Below are 21,154 nucleotides of genomic sequence, written 5' to 3'. Positions count from 1 at the left end.
CTCTCTCTTCCTCATTACTTCATATTCCGTCCGTTCCTTCCATTTGACCTAGTCGAAAAGTACTAAAAAAATTCTGTTTTCACGAATAATCGTAGAGGTTAGGATTCATGCACGCGGTTAAATGTGTTTCGTATTGCTTTTAAGAATTGTAAAGTGAATTCTTTTGATATTAAAGCGTGAGGAAAATGAATGTAGCAGATGGACCCGGATTTTCTCGTTATGAGATTTTGTTGTTAGCCGCAAGACTTTCCTTCGTAACTGCGGTGGGGTTTTTCACAATGAAATGGTTCGTCCATCAACTTGATCCTACGAATGCAGCTAAGAAAAGAGCTAAAAAAAAGGTGAGTCCTTCTTTTTCCATACACTTACTCGATAAAAGTATTTCCTATCTTATTATTGTCAGTTTTCTGTACTGTTAGATAAATCTAACCTATATCGTCTAAGATACAGATATATAATAAAAAATATGATTGCTTTCGTTTATTACTCAGACTCGAGAACAATTGCGTAAGCTTGCAAAGTCAGATGGTGTTATATTATCCGTTGATATGGATCAATTATCAGATTATGAAATCATAATTGCTAGTCATTTAGTCGATCCTCAAGACATCAAAGTATCATGGGAGAATATAGCTGGATTGGAGCATGTTATTCAAGAACTTAAAGAGACGGTTATACTCCCTATACAGAAGAAAGAGCTCTTTTTAGATTCTCAATTGACACAAGCTCCAAAGGTTTGTAAAAGTAATGCATCATCTTAGCGATATTAACAACGCATCATGTCTGATAAATGTCTCTTTCATTCAGGGTGTCTTGCTACATGGGCCACCAGGTTGTGGCAAAACTATGATCGCAAAAGCTACTGCCAAAGAAACTAGAACTCGTTTCATTAATTTGGACGTTAGCATTCTTACCGATAAATGGTATGGAGAGAGCCAAAAATTGACTTCTGCTGTATTTTCTTTAGCTGTAAAACTTCAACCATGCATCATCTTTATCGACGAAATAGGTTAATTGAATAAACATTAGAATTTTGTGTGATTACACAATGATATCTTACTCTGATGTATTATGTATGTCTCGTTATCTTCGACTTCATCAGATTCCTTTTTGAGAGCACGCAATTCGCAAGATCACGAAGCTACAGCTATGATGAAAGCGCAGTTTATGTCAATGTGGGATGGTCTAATAACAGATCCATCTTGTACCGTCATTATAATGGGAGCAACAAATAGACCTCAAGATTTAGATCGAGCTATTCTTAGGCGTATGCCTGCCACATTTTATATAGGATTACCTGTAATACATGAATTGTATATTATTATTTTTTGATATGTTTATTTGATACTAACATCAATATGTTTCATTGCTATAGAACGAAGAACAGAGAGTAGAAGTGCTAAAGTTAATTTTACAGCATGAACCGATTGCAGAAAACGTAGATATTAAAAAGATAGCTAAAATGTCGGAAGGTTTTTCTGGCTCGGATTTGCAAGAACTATGTAGAAATGCATCTATATATCGTGTCAGAGATTATCTACGAACACATACGTTGTAAGTATTGGCTCGTGTAATAGCTTAAAAAAAATATCTTTTTTGAAGAACTTGGAAATATTTCAATCTTTTCATATTGTAGTGATCTAAACGAAACATGTAATAATGGTAGCACAGATGAAGAAGAATTCCATGATACCGTACGTCCTATAATGATGGAAGATCTTCTCGCGTCCCAGAAAAAATTAAAGGCATCTAAGATGCATACAGGAACCTTAAATCCTGTTAAGTTAGATTTAGATTAAATACAAGAGGATCGAGATTGTTGGCACGTATAACATTAACTAATTTTTATTTAATAAGTCAAATTATGTTTAATCAAACAAAGATCTTGTTTGAACACTTTTATAATTGCGCTCTATCTTTTCACGGTTAATTAAATACCTGCAAATTTTATGATATACAATTAACATCAAATTGCAATTGTTGAGATATGTGGAACCTTATGAGAATTTGTTTCTTTTTTTTTTTTCTTTTTTTTATGAAAGCACAGAAAGAATCATTAAACTTTCTCGAAAAATTGAGTGTGTTCAAAATACTAAATCATCTTCCATATCTATATTTAAATTACCAAATTGCATTTACATGGCATCTTCCAACTATCCTATTATTGTTTTCAGAGTTTACGTAATAGGGATGAAAAAAAATATTCACATATGGAAATTTGATCATTAGAAGTATAAAAATATTTATTGGTCGTTGAGAGAGAGGAAGGTGTACTTTTCGTGAATTTTGAATTATATAATTCATAAAATCAGACATCTTGTATTATAAATGGCAACATAAAACTGTTCTGAGTCCTATTAATATATAACTAAATATGTAACTAAAGAAAAAAAAGAAAAAACATGTATGTATCCATTGTATAGAATCAATTGTGTTTTTAAGACAGTAATATATTATCTATTATTATAATCACACTAAGAATACATAAATTAAACTTAAGATAACTACTTTTCCTTTTAATTTAAATGTTGTTGCATCTTGGACAAATGCAGATTCAAGTTTTTTTCTTTTCTATAATCTATTATTTTTCAGATTACAATATCGTTATATTTAAAATAAAAATGACATTTAGGTAAAATAAAATCATAGTACAATGTAAAATATTGGAATTCTATTTTACGCAAAGTTCATGCTTACGTAGTTAAAAAGGAAAAGATTTTATCTACGATATTCTATTTGAGATTGATCGATCGTATATTAATATATATCTTAATAGAATATATACGTCATCTAAGAAAAAGTTTTTGCTCAATTTAGGTACATTAATCGTTAAGTTTCATTATCTAATACGTCAGTGAAAAGGTTTACCTATTTAAATCTAAAGATATCTTAAGAAAAAGAAGTTTCAAATATGGCACAAATTCCAGTGTTCTCGTGTCGAAACATAATGCGAAACAAATTAATATTATCTTTAATATAACTATAATATAATAGACAGGGCTTTGTTTTCGAATCACTGCGAAAATTAAATGTACGTAAATAAAAAAGAAGAAAGTTTTTTACATTCCGGTGTTCAATTATAAATCCATAATTGTAAAAAAATGTTAGCTCCTAAAACAATTATAAATTATAAGTGGAAAATTTGTGCGAATAATCAAATGCGCAATAGTATTCGAATTTGAAATTGGCGGCTTGATGTTTATTGGTCAGTGCAACGCATATCGATTATAACCGGCCAATGATCGAAAGAGAAAGGATTGGGTTGCGAGCGTATGAAGATTCGCGAATGATATCAAAAAGAGTTGGGCTGATTGGCCAGCGAGTAGAAAATGAAACGCATGCGCGCAAAGTGAGACGGTCGAGCGCCCTATCATCGTTCGGTGAGAATTTCCAGGAACGAAACTCGCCGAGAAAGAAAGATAGAGAGAGAGAAAGCAAGCCAGGACAAAGCCTCTACCCTCCCTTGTAATGCCGCGGTGTAAGCGGTCTATCGACATCATTCATTCTCCTCCGTACGAGAAACGACTGTGGTGCATGCACACGACATGGACGCGTCATCGTGAATGGCGCCGGTGGTGAAAAGTTTCGCTGTGCGAGTTTTATCAATCGTAATTACGTTTAACAGTCGCCTATGGAAGAAGCAGTATTTGAGATGGACGCTTACGAGGAGTAACACCACTTCCGTTCGCTAATTAACTCTGCCTTTTCGCTCCCTTTTTTCTTTTTCCCCGTTCTTTTTTTATTTCTTTTTTTTCTCTTTTGGTTCTCTTTCTTTTGGTTTTTCCGTTTCCTCCCCTCTCTTCTCCTTAGTTAGCGGTTACTACACATACGAAGCATCTCGATACTACATATACATATTTCACGCTCGTGATTAGGAGTGCACGATCGAGAGGCTAAAGGAACGCGGAGGGAAGCAAAAGAAGAAACAGAGGAAGAGAGAGAAAGAGGGAAAGAAAAAAGAAAAGAAAAAAGAAAAGAAAAGAAAAGAAAAGAAAAGAAAAGAAAAGAAAAGAAAAGAAAAAGAAATGCGCTCCGAAGTAGAGAGATGAACGTGGAGAACGGCTAAGATTCCAGTATGAGTGTCCATAAAAGCGGACGACGAATATCGACGAGACTCGCTCAGTTATAAAGTGGACAGAGACAGCCGTGCGCTGCAACACACCTGCACGGTGTGCACGCTCCGATGCGTTGTTGGTGAGTGTGTGCGTCTACTGTCTTTCTCTTTCTCTTATTCTATCTATATCTTTATCTATCTATCTATCTATCTACCTATCTATCTACTATATACCATCTATCTGTCTGTCTCCCTTCCACGGCAGGCGCGTGTGTGCGCGGTTGGCTGCTGCGTACGCGTGCGTGTCCCCTCTCATCGCAAATCCCGCTATATTCGGTGTGTATAGGTGCACGCGTGAGGAGAGCTCACGTACGTTGACATGAGTACATTGGTGTCAGCATCTTCGTAACATAGCGAAGCGAACAAACGTGTTTATATATTGTTGTTGCATCCTCTACGAGAGATAAACGTATGTATACGTGTGTCACTCACAGTAGTAACCACCACCATCACTGTGATCCTACTGTGTATGTAGTGTGCGCAACCGCTGCGCGCGACCAACACGCATGCACGCGCGCGAGTGCCAATAAGTATAGTTACATATGTATATGTGAAATGAATATGTGTGCCTTGGACGCGAGTAAGCGTCCTGTATCGTACGTGCAGTACGGTGAGCAAGTGTTCCGATTCTGACACGATGACATGATCGTGCTGAGAAAACGTGGGACGATAGTGAATACGTGCGCCCTCCGCGAGTGCTTACACAGAGAGACACGCTCTATCCTAAGATTCTCTTATCTTCTTCTATACTTTACCGTTCTTTCTCCTTCTACGATCTAAAGGGCCAACTCTTATCCGTAACACACGGATTTCGAATTAAAAGTCTGTTGCGTTTCCTCCTTGCAAGACACGCCGTGATCTCTCGTGTTGGAGAATGAATCAAGAGAGATAGAGAGAGAGAGAAATAAAGAAAGAAAGAAAGAAAGAGAGAAAGAGATAGAGCGCGCGTGTGTGCGTGCGAGAGAAAAAGAAAAAGAAAGAGTGAGAGAGTTGAAAAAGAGAGGGAGAGAAAGAAAGAGTAAGTGAGAGATTGATAGCATGCGAGAAAGAGAGAGAGAGAAGTGGATATCGATGAACATGGTTCGAACGTTTCTGGCCGGTTTTTCAACGAGCACGAAAGATCGCGGATCTTTCGATACGAGAGTCGTGTCTCTTTCGTGTAAAGTTCGTTAAATTTGATGAGAGGAATATGTGATAAAAGATCCCTTCGTCTAAGAGACGAGAAAGCTCGAATGATGTGCCAGTGAAACTGGCGTTTAAAAACGTATCGTCCGTCGAAGAGGCTCTCCGGCATTGCAAATGGTGCTTAACCTAACCTATCGTTCGTTCTCCGCTCGTCGTCATAGTTTTTCTCAGTTCGGAACGTATTCTTTTGAGATCATCCTTCAGGAACTTGAAATTGGAAAGAGAATCTGCTAGACCGAAATCGGACTTCTGTTTTGCATTCTTTATTGTACGGTAATTTTTCTTATTTATCGAAGAACATCGATTTTTTGTCAGCTCCTCGATATATAAAGTCGATCGTGCGATTACGATTCTAGTTTCCTTTTTTTTGGTTTCCTCTCTTACTCCATAATTTTGTCTTCATAGTTATTAAACTTTCTATCGTGAAAAAGATAGAATTTTTATCTCCAATTGTTTGTTGACGATCTCACATCTATACAGATAAAAGCTGTCTTTAATTTGGAGCAGCATGTGCATTGATATTTAAATTAAAAACTGATTTTCGGTATATGATAAACTTTCAAGAGAAAAAGATTTGCATCTGTGTCATAGCAACATAATGTTTCTTTTTTATCTACTCAATTGATCATTCTAAAAGAAAGTTATTGTATCATTGTGTTTGTCCTTTGACAGTATTTGTAGTAGTCATTTGTATCAGTGTTTGGTGAAAGCTCTAAATGGGAATATAAGGGAGAGATTTGGAACGCTAGGTTTTTGTCATTATAAAATCTTTGATTTTGGAGTAAAAATGATTTTGGAGTAGAACGGGTAGTGTATCTTCATGGTTTGTGCTGTGCAACATCGTTCCGTTAAACAAAGCTCTAATTTTTGTGTAAGCTGATCTTTCGATACTTGTGTCGAACTGTTGATGGTGGTGGTGGTCATATAGTGATGTTACAAAGCAAATTGTGATAGAGTTACCGAATGTTATGGAAGAAAGATAGACAGTCTCCATCAAATGATTAATAAAAGGGACACATGCTCTGAGAATTGATGGGTTTATGCTTTTCCTGCAGGAGACCTACTAGTAGCAGGTTGAACAGTAAGATCTCTGAGCACATTTCGGCTTCTGTAACTCCGCTCCATGTTTGTCTGGAGGAACAAAGAGGACCAGAACTGGGCTTATGTGACGCCTCAGCTCACAAGCCACAGGTACATTTTTTATACTTGATATATATTACATTTTGAAGTTATAGTATTCATTATCAATGATTTTTATTAGATTTATTGTGCTTTAAACAGGTCAAAAAGGTTTCTGAAAATTACAAAGCACAAGAAGAGGCTGCAGAGGAAAAATTGGAGATTGGACTAGTTGTAATTGATATCGAGGAGGTGGAGCTAAACCCACCTAGCATGGCCAATACTATTAGTAATATGAAAATGACTAACCCCATAAAGGGGCTTGTCAGCAAACGTCGTAAACGTTTCAAAGAAGATGGCTTTGATCTTGATCTCACATGTAACCTTTTCAATATATCATTTAAACGATTTATTGATAAATATTCATTGTATATAGGTATGAAATGCATTATTATATTTCCTTAACATTATTGTAAACGAATAGATATACGAGATAATTTAATAGCTATGGGGTTTCCTGCTGAAAAGTTGGAAGGAGTATACAGAAATCATATTGATGACGTCGTCAAACTGCTGGAATCTAAACATAAAGATCATTATAAAATTTATAACTTGTAAGCATTATATTTTCATTTGATTTCATTCTCTTGTATTTATTAAAACATAAGAATTGTTTTCAATTCTAGATGTTCCGAGAGGTCCTATGATTTTAACAAGTTTAAGCAAAGAGTTGCTACATACGCTTTCGAGGATCACAATCCACCAAGGTTGGAACAAATCAAGCCATTTTGCGAAGACGTACACAAGTGGCTTTCTTTGCATAAAGAAAATGTAGCAGTAGTACACTGTAAAGCAGGTAAAGGACGAACTGGCGTTATGGTATGCTGCTACCTTCTTCACAGCAAACAGTTTTCCACTGCCACGGATGCTCTTAACTATTATGGTACCAAAAGAACACACGATAGGTAGGGTTCTTGATCTACCGTTTCACTCTGCGCTGATGATATTATTATTCTTTAATAATGGTGATACATAATATCAAATTTTGTAATTAGGAAAGGAGTAACAATACCTTCTCAAAGGAGGTACGTGAGTTATTATGCTACTCTCGTTCAAGAGGGTCTAAATTACCAGCCAATTACATTAATTCTACGGAAAATTCAATTGGATCCAGTTCCCATTTTTAACGGGGGCCAAGGCTGTAAGAATAGTAATCATTCATATTATTCGTTTTAACTTGAAAATAAAATAATATATCCTAATCTATAATTTTTCAAAAAAATAAAATCTATATTTTCATAGATCTGCATTTTGTAATATCAGAATCAAATAAGAAGGTATTTAGTTCAGAAGTTCATGAGGTACGAAAAGGAATGCATTCTATTTGTATTCCATTACAACATAATGTGCCTCTAACAGGTGATATTCGAGTGGACTTCTATAATAGGCCAAAAATGAAGAGAAAGGTATATAGCTATAATGTCATCTAACAAATATTCCTTTCACGAGTGTTAATCAAATTGAAAATGATTTGATTTGTTCTTAGGAAAAGCTGTTTCACTTTTGGTTTAATACATTTTTCGTACGCGAACACGTGTCATCCGAATACGATAACGGCGAATTACCGGTTGAACGATCTACGAGGGCATTGAGCTGCGACGGTACAGCCATGGAATTACCGATGGTCATGTCACACGTTAAGCCTCGAACAGGATCTCTAGCTAGCCTTGGACCCATGCCACCTACTCTTGTTTTGAACATAGACAAGTGGGGCTTAGACGACGCACATAAAGACAAACATGACAAAATCTACAGTGCAGATTTTAAAGTAAGTTAATCGTTGATCGCGAAACAATATACTTTTTCAATGAATACCTTGTAATACTATTCAATTATCTCAGGTTAGTTTATTTATGCACCGAGTTGGTGGAAGTAATTCGCCGGCTGTGCCAGCGACAACGAATAGATTGGGAGAGGGTGTACAAATAGGAATGGGTGGTCAAGAAACGCCCAGTGAATCCAGTGAAGCAGATAGCAGTGAGTGCGATACAACGGGAGACGAAGATGGTTGGGAATCTGGTGAGTCTTCTGCATCTCTGGTGGTGAATCACCACAATCTTACACACAGCAGTAGCCATACACATGTTAATACCCACCAAAGAATTAGTCTCAGAGAAACAGCTAAAGGTCTACTCTCGCGTGGAGATAAAAGTAGGGGTAGTCCTAGGCAAAGCACTGCTAGTGTAAAACGTTCTTCAACGTTTGTACGTTCATCCACGTTAGATACATAGTCGATTCGCTGCTTTTGGTACTTAAAAACTGAGTTCTTTCAACTGGCATTAAACTTTGCAGATTTATATAATTCCAGTTTTTGGGATTTTCGAAAGGTTTTGTAGTGTATATATATATGTATATATATATATATTTATATATACACGCAATTGCTCGATAAAAGAGTACAATCTAAAGACATTTATTATTTGACTTTTCCGCACTATTTTCAGCATGAAATGTGGTTAAGCATCTATTCAAAATGTATTATGATTCTTTTTTATTTTGATCATGGTTGGAAATTCTTGCAATCCCGTTTTTTATGACACACGCTTTTTATCGATCTTTCATTGAATGATTAGTTTTATTAATTTCTTTTTTTTTTCTATTAATTTTGTAAATAATAATGAGAAATTTCTTGGATAGTTGTAATTAAAAATAAGAGAACGGAAACGATGAATTTGTGCTGATACATATTTTTGTAGGAAAGTTAAAACGACAAAGGCAATATATCCATCTCGTCTTTGAATTAATTTAATCTATCCTTTCGTGCAAAGCAAAAAATATGATGGTACGATATTTAAAAATATACAAATCTTACCAGAGCACAAAGTTAAAAGTTTTTATTGCACTATTATATTATTTGCATGTCTTACAGTAACTCCTTGCCTTCTTTTTGGGTATTGGATTATTAACAACTATTGATAAGTAATTAAGAATCTATTTTTAATTGATTGTCTCATTGACTATTCTATCTGTTTCTACAGTATTAAGTGTTTAATCCAACTTGTTTTGAAAAATTTTATTAAACTGCTTCTGAAATTATGAAATAGGGTTATTGTGAATAGTCAATCTTCGATGTGGTAGTTCTTGCCCATCAGCAAGTTTGTAATTTCCATGTGACATATTAATATATGATATAGTACATTTCAATTATATGAAATACGATGTTTGTTGAATTTCTTGCTATACGCGCATATAGTGAAATTACAAACATTATCGATTTTATTAGTTTATAATACAAGATGTCTATATCTATTCAGGCATAGAAATACTTGTCAAATTTAGGTTTCTATTTCTATTAAAAATAGAGAGTTGATAATATATTTAAAAGAAAAATTATATTATAGGGATGATCGTACTTTGGATATACCAAAGTCTATTTGTGTATATAGACTGTTACAAATAATTGAATAATAATAAGAGTTTGTATAAAATAACATTGACAATGATATATATATCAAAAGATTTCTACTTGTTTTTTTTTTTTTTCTATTTTTTATCTTTTAAACAAAATTTGTCGAAACCATCAGGCTGTGCAATGTTTCAACTTTTATTCCTTAATATCTTCTACAGAACCAAACATTACTTTACTATGAAAACACGTTTTATTTAAATAAAAGAAATCCTGTATTTCGTATACACTACACATCTTGATAATTGAGTCGAAGGGAGCACTATAAAGTGTTATATTTGGAAATATCTAAGAGATACCTGATAACAAATATGCTAATATAAAAATAATAAGTATCTTCATTGCACATTTCATTATTAAGTTATATAGAGAGATATAATTGGTGTTATCAAAAGATAATCTCTGGTTACAAATATTGAACAGCGCGTATAATTCTAAAATACGTGAGTATTTATATAAATACTATAAAATATACAATTTTAAAAAGCGGTCTTAAAATTGATATTTTATACATGTTCAAATTTGTGATCATTTAATATTAGAACTCTATGCCTGTCTGCAAAGTGAGAACAGGATACAAATTTAATTCTTATTTTGAATTGTATAAATTTAAATTATATTATATTATATTGAATATTAATAATTTTCGGTTAGGCTGGTGCTTACTTATTTTAAGCAAAAAGTTGAAAAATCAGTTTATAAGGGACCTACAGAACTCAGACTTAACAAAAAAACAATTAGAATTTAGTTTATCTACGAGAAATACTAAAAATATATGAATTAATTAAAGTCGTCTTTCGTAATGTCTCTATTATATATATATATATAAATATATATTTCTCTTTTTAATATATACAAAGATCACACACAAACACAATTTTAGCTTAGTTTATTGTTAAAAAGCGAATAATGATGTTTAAGTACTACAGATTGATAATAAATCAAATACAGTCTGGCTTTAGGGTCTTTATTGGTTGGAAATAATTGGAATTTCATTCAGGAGCATGTTTCTAAAATGTTGTATGCATGAATTTATTGTAATGTTGATTTTTCGATTTGGATAAAAGTATAGTTATTCTTTGAAATTTATATTTATTTTTATTTTATTTTTGTTTTTTTTATAAACGTCCTATTTAAAATATTTTTTTGCAGAAAATTAATTTTTCTTATGAACTTATTTATATTACGTATAATTTATAAAAAAGAAAAAACACAAGACATATTATGTTTCTATATGTCATACAATATGTATGTACAATATATACATATACATATATTTCATATTTTTAAAGTTATATTACATAAAAAAAATTTTGTATTTATATGAGATATATATCGAAATGAATCAAACTTTTGTATAAATCAAACGGATAAAGTACAAAGGTGTATTACATTAATACGTTTTTATTGTTAAAGAAAAAAAAAAAGAAAAATGAAAAATATGACACGCAACATATTTCAATATAGCGTAAGAGCATATACAAAAAATAAGTGTAATTTTTAAAAGGGTATCCCTGAAGCCAGCATTGTTAGGTTTTTGTTTACCTAATCACAACAATCTTGTAAATATATATTGTTAATTACTATGAATGTATATTATTAGTAACAATTGATTTTTGATAATAATACATTCACAATTGTCAAGATATGGGGCTTAGATTTTCACATACATTTATATATTTGTTTTCTATTTTTTTTTAAATACTATTTCTTATTAATATTAGTAATTAGTTCTTTAAACTTAACTTTGCTTTTTACATTGTACAAATGTACAGTCAAAGGTATAATTTTGATATATTTCAAAGTAAACTGCACGATTATATATTCTATTGTTCTTATTATGTCAATACACATAAAAAAATCTCTATTTTTCCTTAATGCTTTTTAGGAAAAGTTTTAAAATATGCCTGTTATGTTGAAATATCAGAGCCCTATAAAATTTATCTTTTTTTTTTTTTTTCTAATTATTGTATTATATATATATTGCATGTTGGTAATTTATAATAAAAATTCAGAAGTTTAAAGAGATTGTTGTATAATTGTATAATGTCAAACATAAGATCTGTGAGACACATTTATTAACAATTATGTAATAATTATTTTTGTGATACTATATATATGTATGATTATTATTATTATTATAGTTATTATTATAATTATTATTATATAATTATTATTATTATCTCTATACCGTTGTTATATTATAATTATTATTATGTCCACCATTCTTATTACAAATGCTACTGCTGTTACTACAATACTATTATTCTCGATATCACCATCAGAGACATACATACCTGCTATTATTATCACAATTAAACTGTTAATGGTTTTTAAATACAATGTTGTGTTACAAGCGTACTTTTGTATTTCATATTTTACAAATAAGAACTTGCACGCACATACATATATACATGAGAATGTGTCTACAATGTATTCATGTCTCCTACTTTTTTACAGAATGTATAATACATTATTATTATCTCGTCGATCCCCCCCAGTGATTTGAGTATCAATGATTAGTTATAATAACGTATAAATATTCAATTTCTATTTTTTAGCCATCTACGCTATTACAATATTTTTTACTATTATAATTCCAGTATTTATATCTACTATTATATAATAATATTTGAAATATTTTCCCGTTTGTGACTGCTTTTCCGAAGGTACAAAAAATGAAAATTCTATATATTATTTCTTTATTTCTTTAATATTATAACTTTTAGCGTATGTGCGGTGTAATGGATATGCATTCGAAGAGTAGCGGTAAAGTTTCATATATGTAATATTGTATTGCCATGATTAGAAAAGTCATTGTACGAGACACGAGTGTGTATGTATTATGATAAATGTCTTTTCATTATTTGTCAACTGCTTTTATTTTCACCGAAATTTTGATAATACGTAGCGAAATATTTTCTCAGATCGATGCATCAGCTTTCCTTGCACTCTATTCCTTGCATGCTGCGTGTAAGTACATTATTGCAAGTTATATCATCCTTTCCTTGTAACATTTGTATTTATATATATGTATGTGTCATATGTTTATGTAAATGCAGTATTACGTGGTAAGGGTAGGAGTGACAAATGCGAGTGATCATAGTTATCTATTTTTTCCTTTTATACAAACAAATCCTTTCGTATTCTTTACTGCATGTTCATCATTGTGAATGTACAAATGAAAAGATGCCACATATTTCTTTAACTCGAGATCATATAAAATAATTCAATCGTTCACCCCCGAAATCAAATTGAATATGAAATTCTTTGACATTATTAACAAATTTCATTTCATGTTCCAAGTTGATGCTTCATTATTATATTGAGTTAAAGAGATATTTGCAACTAAAGAGAAAATAGCATTATGTTCTCTCTTCATCGTTAACATTAATACCACTTAATAATAATAGTGATAATAATAATAGTAATAGTAATAATAATAATATAAGTAATAATAATAATAATAATACGATGTCAGAATAACCGTAAATAGTGACTGACTGATTGTATCTATATGTCTGTTCGCCCATAGTGGACATGGATCAACGCGTTGGCCGGTATCGTCTACTGTCTGATGGAGGGATGATAGATCTTTTGTGAGCACATCGTTCATCACCCTTATTCATCTTTCAACTACCGTGTCATTGTTTATCTTTAGTTATCAGACAAAACATCATCAAATGTACAAAGTAAATGAACTGATAGGTCTCTGCCATATTTGTTTTTTACGTTTAAGGTTTTAACAATGCGAAACTTGTTCAGAAAATATTTCTTCTTTTTTATTTTTTTTTTATTTTAATTATTTATTTTATCACGAATTATTATTTTGTAGCAACAAGAGAAATTAGATTATTTGATTTTATATTATTATAATAATAATAATAATAATAATAATAATAGGAATTAATTTTCTCGAAAAGTTTCGAATTTATTTTTAAGCAAACACCGCGAGTGTTGTGTCAATCGACGCAGGAGGTAACCCAGAGAACGTTTTAAAGTTGTTAGTTATAAATGAAAATTCATTAATATATTTTTACGTACAAAGCCCCAAACTACGTTGCGTTAGTTTAGAAAGAAAAAAAAAAAGAACAAGAAAGAATAGCAAAGCAAGGAGAACATTCTCATTTATGGACATCCGTTGTTAATAATCTGCCCGTTCAAAATAATATTAGTAAAGAGACAAATGAAGTATTAACGAGATATATATTATAATATATATATTGCGTAGACGGAAACTGAGAGTTAACAAATAAATTTATTTATTTACATTTCTTTTATTCTATTTTTTTTTTTTTTTTTATTAGGCAGAGCAGTCTCTATTAGAATTGTGTTGTAATATTTTTGAAAACTAATCGTGGATCAAATTGTGCGTAAATTTGAATTCTATTTATTTGTCGCATATCAATATTATATAAATCGACAATTTTTCAAATGATGTCAGCGTGTTAGAAAACCGTTCTTGTAAGATTTGTCAATGGCAAGATAGAGAGAGACATCGATCGCTAATTGCTGAAGAAGAACGAACAAAAAAAAAAGAGAGAGAGAAAGAAAGAAAGAAAAATAATACGTGGGTCTGCTGCACCGTCGTAATGAGAAAAAAGAAAAAACACGTATCATGGTGTAAACTAAATGGACTGATTACGAGAAGAAAATAATGTTGTATAGATCAAGACTATTTTCTTAAATAAGGGATAAATATCGTAAGTCAATAATGCGCGTCGAAAGAAAAAAAAATGAATGGGATGTACCGATAAAATATTTCGACTTTCAAACAATTTTTACACGTGATCCTTTTGATCTCTACCACCCCCATACATACCTACCATCCCTCCATACCCTGTTTTCGTCAAATTTTCATCATTCTACCTCCGCCCCCCCCCACCCCTTACTTTGATATAAGATTTATTTCTTTCGTTAACGAGATATAGATTTTTCTTCTTCTTCTTTTTGTTCTTTTCTTTTTTCTTTTTCTTTTTCTTTATCAATCGCATACATTCAATTTTAACGATCGGCTAAAATATACGTATATTTTTGTACAAAGTCACAAATATCCAAGAGCCGATGGCGATTTAAAACTTGTCGTAAAATATTTCGTAACGCGTATTTACGTTTTGTCGGATTTACAAAAAAGAAACCAGAAAGAAAAAAAATCATTTTGTATAATATATTTTACATATTTTCTCTTTCATCGAAGAAATTGATCTACGATCGAACACTTTGATGAAGATTTAATTGCTTAATATATTTAATGATATTTCGGCATGCAGAGAGTGTATGAAGGATATGCATGAAAGAAAGAAAGAAAGAAGAAAAAAAAAATATTAACAAAATAGGAAAACACACGTAGGATCTTCGTTTTCGACAAAAAATTTATGAAGATTCTAACACAGCTTGTTAGAGTGTAAATAATATATAGAAAATAAATTATATATAGAGCTTATATATATATACATTTATCCTCGATATTCGTGAATTTCTTTTTCATTCGCACTATTGTTGCATCGTTATTTCGTTATGCATTTAGGATTAATAATCTGTTTCTTTTTTTTTTTTTTTTTTTTTTTTTTTTTTTTCGATATCACGATCTCTTAACATTTTTCATTTCATTTTCTTTTATTTTCTTTCTTCTTCTTCTTCTTCTTCTTCTTCCATTTCTTTTTTTTTCATTTATTATCTCGTAAAAAAGAAATCTTCCTTTTCGTCTTCGACGAAGTCGAATATTCATTGCACTGTGAGCCTTTTAATACGACAACATATTAACATTGTAAGGTATTTACATCGTGCCTCATTTAAATCTATCTAGTTTATATACATACATATATACATACATACATATATATATGTATATATAGTATATATGTAAGAAATAAAAGAGAGAGAGAGAGAGAGAAAGAGGAGGAATGTTGTAAGAAACGATCTTCAATGCAATTGTACTGTTCGCAGGCGAACACGTTCGATGAGGTACATAGTTGTTGATTTTTCGATTAATAAAACGTACAAATGAAAAATAAAAATAATACAGAAAGAAAGAGAAAGGGAGTGAGAGAGAGAGAGAGAGAGAGAGAACGAGAAAATGAGAAGATGAAAGAAGAAGAAGAAGAAGAAGAAAATGGAATATAATTTTCATCCTCGTGGAAAGAGAATCTTGAAAAGAGCGAAACGTACTGTATAATTGCGATGTTATAGTATTTGGTTGTTAATTCGCGAACTATATTAACGTGAGAATGAGAGAGAGAGAGAGAGAAAGAAAGAGAGCGAGAAAAAAATAATAATTTATTAAATGTGCAGAACACAAGAGTCTCGACGCCGTCCTACGTGATTCACGGACACACGTATAACACGAACACACACATAAAATACATATACCTATACTAATATAATTTATTGGTTTACACTTTTCAACATGTAATCCAATCGAAAAACTACGAGATATTTATTCTTGCCTTCCACAAGTTTTTCTTTTTAATGTTTTTCACTCATTTTCTTTCCCACATTCGATAAAATGCAGAATTTCTCTAAACACTTGTACTGTCATTTCGGTTCGCGAGAAATAGCAAAAAATATCGTCTGATGTTCCTAGTCGTCGTACCCCGCGACAGTGAGTGAATAATTAGTCTCTAGAGAAGAACACACACACATGCATACGGAAGAAGAAGACAACAACAAAATGTAGCAATTATCTAAATTTCATTGTATCGCGTGTACAGTCGCCGTTCATATTATTAGTCGTGTAATAATAATGTTAAATAAAATCTATAATAGAAATAATAACAAATCGAATGGAAAGAAGAAAGAAAAAACACCACTGAACAAAAAGATATCTGCTAGGAATCATTTACGATGATGATTCGTTTTAAAAAAAAAAAAAAAAAAACAAAGAAAAGAAAAAAGAGGGCCACAATGTATTGTTTATTAATCGAAAAACGACACGGACTGATAAAAAATAAAGATGCTTCTTCATTGTTTCATAATGATACAAATAGATAACAAATGGGACACTTTGTTTATGCCATAATAGAAAGAGAGAGAAAGAGGCAAAGGAAAAAATGATGGGGTGCAAGAAAAAGAGAGAGAGAGAGAGAGTGAATGAGTGAGCGAAGGAGAGAAAGAAACGATTGTGTAAAACGGACACTTTATCATTTTTGCTTAGCAATGCTTACATAATTAATGATTACCGTTGTGATATATCTGATTAGATAAATTTCATTGCCCAGGATGTTAATGGAAATATTTTATACCTTCCTTTATATAATAATAGGGATAACAATAGATAACAGTAAGTTCGACTAAGAACGAGTAGTACAAAGTGCTTATTTTTGGTAGTCAAAGGAATATTGAGAGAAAGAAAGAAAGAGTGAAAGAGAAATGATATAGAGAATGAGAAAAATAACAAAAAATACTGTTCAATCACATGCCAACGACGTGTTTTAATTATTCTTGACAAAGAGAAAAATAAAGAGAGAAAAGATAAGATTGTGTACGAATTCGATGTCAAATTGATCAATCGATCGTTATCTTCTGCGCATAATTCTTTGGTTTAACAAATGATTTTTATTCGAATAATGAACGATCTTATTAATAAAAAATGTGCTGGGGAGATATCGATCTCATCGAAATCGACTGGAATAAAATTGTTTTGCATGTACGGTGCGTCCCACGAACGATGTACAAGTCGCCACAAAATGTTCTCTTCTTCTTTTCATATATTTTATTTTTTTTATTATAAATACGTCACACACACACACATATACTTGTCAAAAATATATAAGCAGCTTGTACTTTCGTGGATAACACCTAAATGACATTTGTATTAAAAACTGCAGAGCAACATATTTTTTATTAATTCAAACACGAACGTCAAGATGGTGCATAAAAACGATTTATGCATACAAATCGAAAAGAACAAAAAAGAAAAAAGGGAAAATTGCGTGCCGCGTGCGAGAGAATGAGAGAGAGAGAGAGAATTTCATTTTCTTTTTGCATTAAATAATAATAATAATAATAATAATAAAATGAACAAAATAAAAGGAAAAAAAAGATTAAGTACCTCAGTGTTGATATAGATTAAAATAAAAATTCTCGCGAAAAAAACACGACGTACGTTTCGATCAACGCTAAAAAAAGAATTCAATGTTACCTATGAAATTTGTGTAAGGAATGTATGCTGCTGTTTTATGGAATACAAAAAAAACAAATAGAGTGCAAGATAGAGGGAGAAAAAGAAAAAGATGGTACTTTCCCTACATTCTGTATAAAGTGTGAAAAATGAAAAAAAAATAGCGAGAGAGAGAGAGAGTGCGTGTGTGTGTGTGTGTTGTGCGCAAATTACTTATTGTTAGAGACAAAAAGAGGGAGACAGGGAGAGAGAAATGAAGTGTCAAAAAATGAGGTATGACAAGGATGAACGATGCCATGTGTTGTCATAAGTCGATCTCTCTTGTACATACACGCGTATCGCGTATTGTTTATTATTAAGTCGTCTCATATCGTTCGTTGACGGGAAATAGAATGCAAGTGGAATGATCGTTTAATCACTTTGGTCCTGATTTTCGAGTCGTCCGTTTCTCAAGGAAAAATAATGCTGAATTGTCACTCTTTGCGATACCTCGTTTTATATCGTCGTCTGTCCTACGATCAGTTTCGAAAAGGGTGATGAGAAGAGATCACAAACTTATGAGGGAAATTATTCGAAACGGGAGAAGAGAAGAATATAAATATGTAAAAAGAAGGGAAAGAAAACAGAAAGATAAAGGGGTTATTCCCACGAGATAGAAAAAGAAAAACGAAATGAAAATGCAAATGCAAATGCAAACGCAAACAAAAAAAGAAAAACAGAGAGACGAAGAGAAACAAAAATAGAAGGAAAAAATTACGAATGAAATATTGCTCTTTGTATAACTTGTATACATATATACATTCATGAAACAAAAAAAAAAAAAGAAACATTTTTTCCTTCGCTATATAGAGATCATATAAGTACCGTTTTATAAGTTACGTTCTTTACGACGGCCCACTTTTATATAATTCATGCAAAATCTGTTTTAAAATATAAACGAGAAACACGTAATAATTTTTTCTTCCATTTCTAATCGATAACATTCTCTTTACATACGACTATCGACTACTGCAACTACCACTACCACTACCACTATCTGTACTACACTACTACTACTACTACTACTATTCTCCTGTACATCTGAAAAACAAACAAAAAAAGATAAACTTCTATCAAGAGGTATGACGACTACTTTTCAAGATACTTGGATTAACACCTTTGCACGTTTCACATATACAAACTACTTCATTCATCTAATTTTCTTCCTCGTAATACATATCTTTTGAAAATAGATTTCATTACGTGTACATACACACTACATGTGTATATATATGTATAATGTAATATTAACATTAATTAAATAATTTATATTTTATTTTTTTTCAGACAGAGTAATAATCCTTTACACGACATGTGTAAATCCGTACCATGTAAATAACATTTCGATGCATTCGCAATGCTAATTCTTTTGTATAGTAACATATAACTATTTTTTGAATCGTCGATCAAAATGTAAAAAAAAAAATAAGTCGCCATTTGTTCAAAGTTTCTTTTACTTGCCAAACATATTTATTTTCTAATCTTTTTTATCGCTACATCACACGATTATAATTCATTCACATATACACACAACACACAGGAATTTTCGAATGCGGTCTTATCCTAAAACGAATTAAAACCTCACCGCCATTGTACTCGTTTTTAAAGCAAGACGACAAATAATAATATTAGTAATAGTAAAAATAGTAACGAGGGGGTAATAATAGTAATAGAAATAATAATAATAATAATAATAATAATAATAATAATAAAAATAATAATTTTGTTGTTTGCTCGCGACTGACGCTTGATCTGCTTACAGGGGAGTCGACGTATGTGTGAAAATTATGCGACTTGACTGATGGCGGGCCATTCAGAGCTAAACTTCTTCTCAGACGATCATCCTCTGACTGCCAACGCATCGCTTGATTATGAATTCGATCGATAGATCTCGATCGATCGACCATCGTATCCTGCCTGCCATCCGCTACGCATGCATACCCGCATCCCCTGTAATTGTTGGTACAAGCTCAAGCTTTATCAAGTTTTTTTTTCTCTTTGTCGTTTTATTCTTTTTTTATTTTTTTTTTTTTTTTTTTTTTTTTCTATTTTTTTCTTCCTTTCTTTTTAATTAACTTCTTAGGTAATAAATATTTAATTTACATTAATTAGACTCAATGATATTTCGTCGGTTTTTTTGATTAACGTTCAGGTATACAGTGTCGTGTATAACTGATAAAAATATATATTTGAAAAAGAGAGAGGGAGAGAGAGAGAGTAGTAATAATAATAATAATATTAATAGTAATATTAATAATAATAACAATAATAATAATATTATTAAAATAATAATAATAGTAACATTAATATAATATTAATAATAATATTATTGATAGCGAGTACGCGCGATGAAAAATCAGTGGTAAGTCGAAACGTATCGTTTAGAAGACTCCTTCAATTGATTTACAATGGAATTAATATATTTAATTAAATAGAAAAACAACAAATTTATATTTTTCGTGAAACATTTTATTATTAAATCAATAATATAATAATATATATGTCGTGTGTGTGTCGCATTTTCGATTAGACTATGCTCGGCTTTTCTTTTTATTCGATTTTAGGAAAAGATTATTGAATTTTTCAAAGTATTATATTTAACTCATATTTAGTTTTTTTTTTTTTTTTTTTTTGAATCTTCTTAGGGAAAGTAAAAAAAATGATGGAACATTTTTTAGTCAATTTTTTAAATACATGATATGTATTATATATTATAGTACATGAAAATGAGAGAATAGTTGCCAAATATCAATATTTTAACTTGTTGAACATCTAATCTAATGTTATGTCCTTTTCTTTCGTATGAATCATTTTTCGACGCCGCCTTTGCTTCTTGTTTCTTGTTCGTTTAGGTCTTTTGCTTTTTTTGTTTTTCTTTTTATTTGTTTTCGGCGTAAACATTTTTCTAGCATCTTTTTGCAGGTACAAAAATAAATAATAAAAAAATAATAAAAAAGAAATACAAATTCTCTCTTGCCATAGTGAGTTAGAACGGGCAAAGTTATATAACCGCGCGAGGATCGGTATTTTCATGAACGCATATTAGTTGTTTTATGCAATTGCGAGACTTATTCTTTATTTAATATATAATTTTTGGCAATTTAAATTATTT

At 31.4% G+C, this 21,154-nt stretch overlaps 2 protein-coding genes across 7 annotated transcripts; both read left to right on the top strand.

The window, feature by feature from the left end:
- The first annotated feature begins 36 nt into the window (after window positions 1-36).
- Window positions 37-2,380, top strand: LOC106786272 (ATPase family AAA domain-containing protein 1-B-like). Its single transcript, XM_014747470.1, has 7 exons — window positions 37-341; window positions 492-734; window positions 808-1,009; window positions 1,103-1,299; window positions 1,376-1,554; window positions 1,637-1,822; window positions 2,175-2,380. Exons 1-6 carry the CDS (start codon window positions 186-188, stop codon window positions 1,797-1,799), a joined length of 1,140 nt encoding a protein of 379 aa, XP_014602956.1. The 5' UTR covers window positions 37-185; the 3' UTR covers window positions 1,800-1,822; window positions 2,175-2,380.
- Window positions 2,381-3,239: 859 nt separating this feature from the next.
- Window positions 3,240-20,062, top strand: LOC106786252 (phosphatidylinositol 3,4,5-trisphosphate 3-phosphatase and dual-specificity protein phosphatase PTEN). Of its 6 annotated transcripts, XM_014747426.1 has the most exons (11): window positions 3,315-4,194; window positions 6,355-6,490; window positions 6,581-6,797; window positions 6,903-7,032; window positions 7,105-7,383; window positions 7,474-7,628; window positions 7,721-7,884; window positions 7,965-8,246; window positions 8,320-8,497; window positions 19,105-19,122; window positions 19,805-20,062. In XM_014747426.1, the coding sequence occupies exons 1-11, from the start codon at window positions 4,184-4,186 to the stop codon at window positions 19,822-19,824; spliced, it is 1,590 nt and encodes a 529-aa protein (XP_014602912.1). In that variant the 5' UTR covers window positions 3,315-4,183; the 3' UTR covers window positions 19,825-20,062. The 6 variants fall into 6 exon arrangements, with proteins under 6 accessions (XP_014602910.1, XP_014602909.1, XP_014602912.1 ...); XM_014747424.1 differs by lacking the exon at window positions 19,805-20,062 and having other exon boundaries at window positions 3,240-4,194; window positions 19,105-19,244; XM_014747423.1 differs by lacking the exons at window positions 19,105-19,122; window positions 19,805-20,062 and having other exon boundaries at window positions 3,241-3,669; window positions 3,876-4,194; window positions 8,320-9,880.
- The last annotated feature ends 1,092 nt before the right edge of the window (window positions 20,063-21,154 follow it).

The sequence above is a fragment of the Polistes canadensis genome, unplaced genomic scaffold (genome assembly GCF_001313835.1).
Source record: "Polistes canadensis isolate GaletaPanama2010 unplaced genomic scaffold, ASM131383v1 scaffold_70, whole genome shotgun sequence".
NCBI classification, from domain to species: Eukaryota; Metazoa; Arthropoda; class Insecta; order Hymenoptera; family Vespidae; genus Polistes; species Polistes canadensis.
The sequence above is the reverse complement of the archived record's forward strand: the minus strand, read 5'-3'. Positions and strand labels throughout refer to the sequence as shown.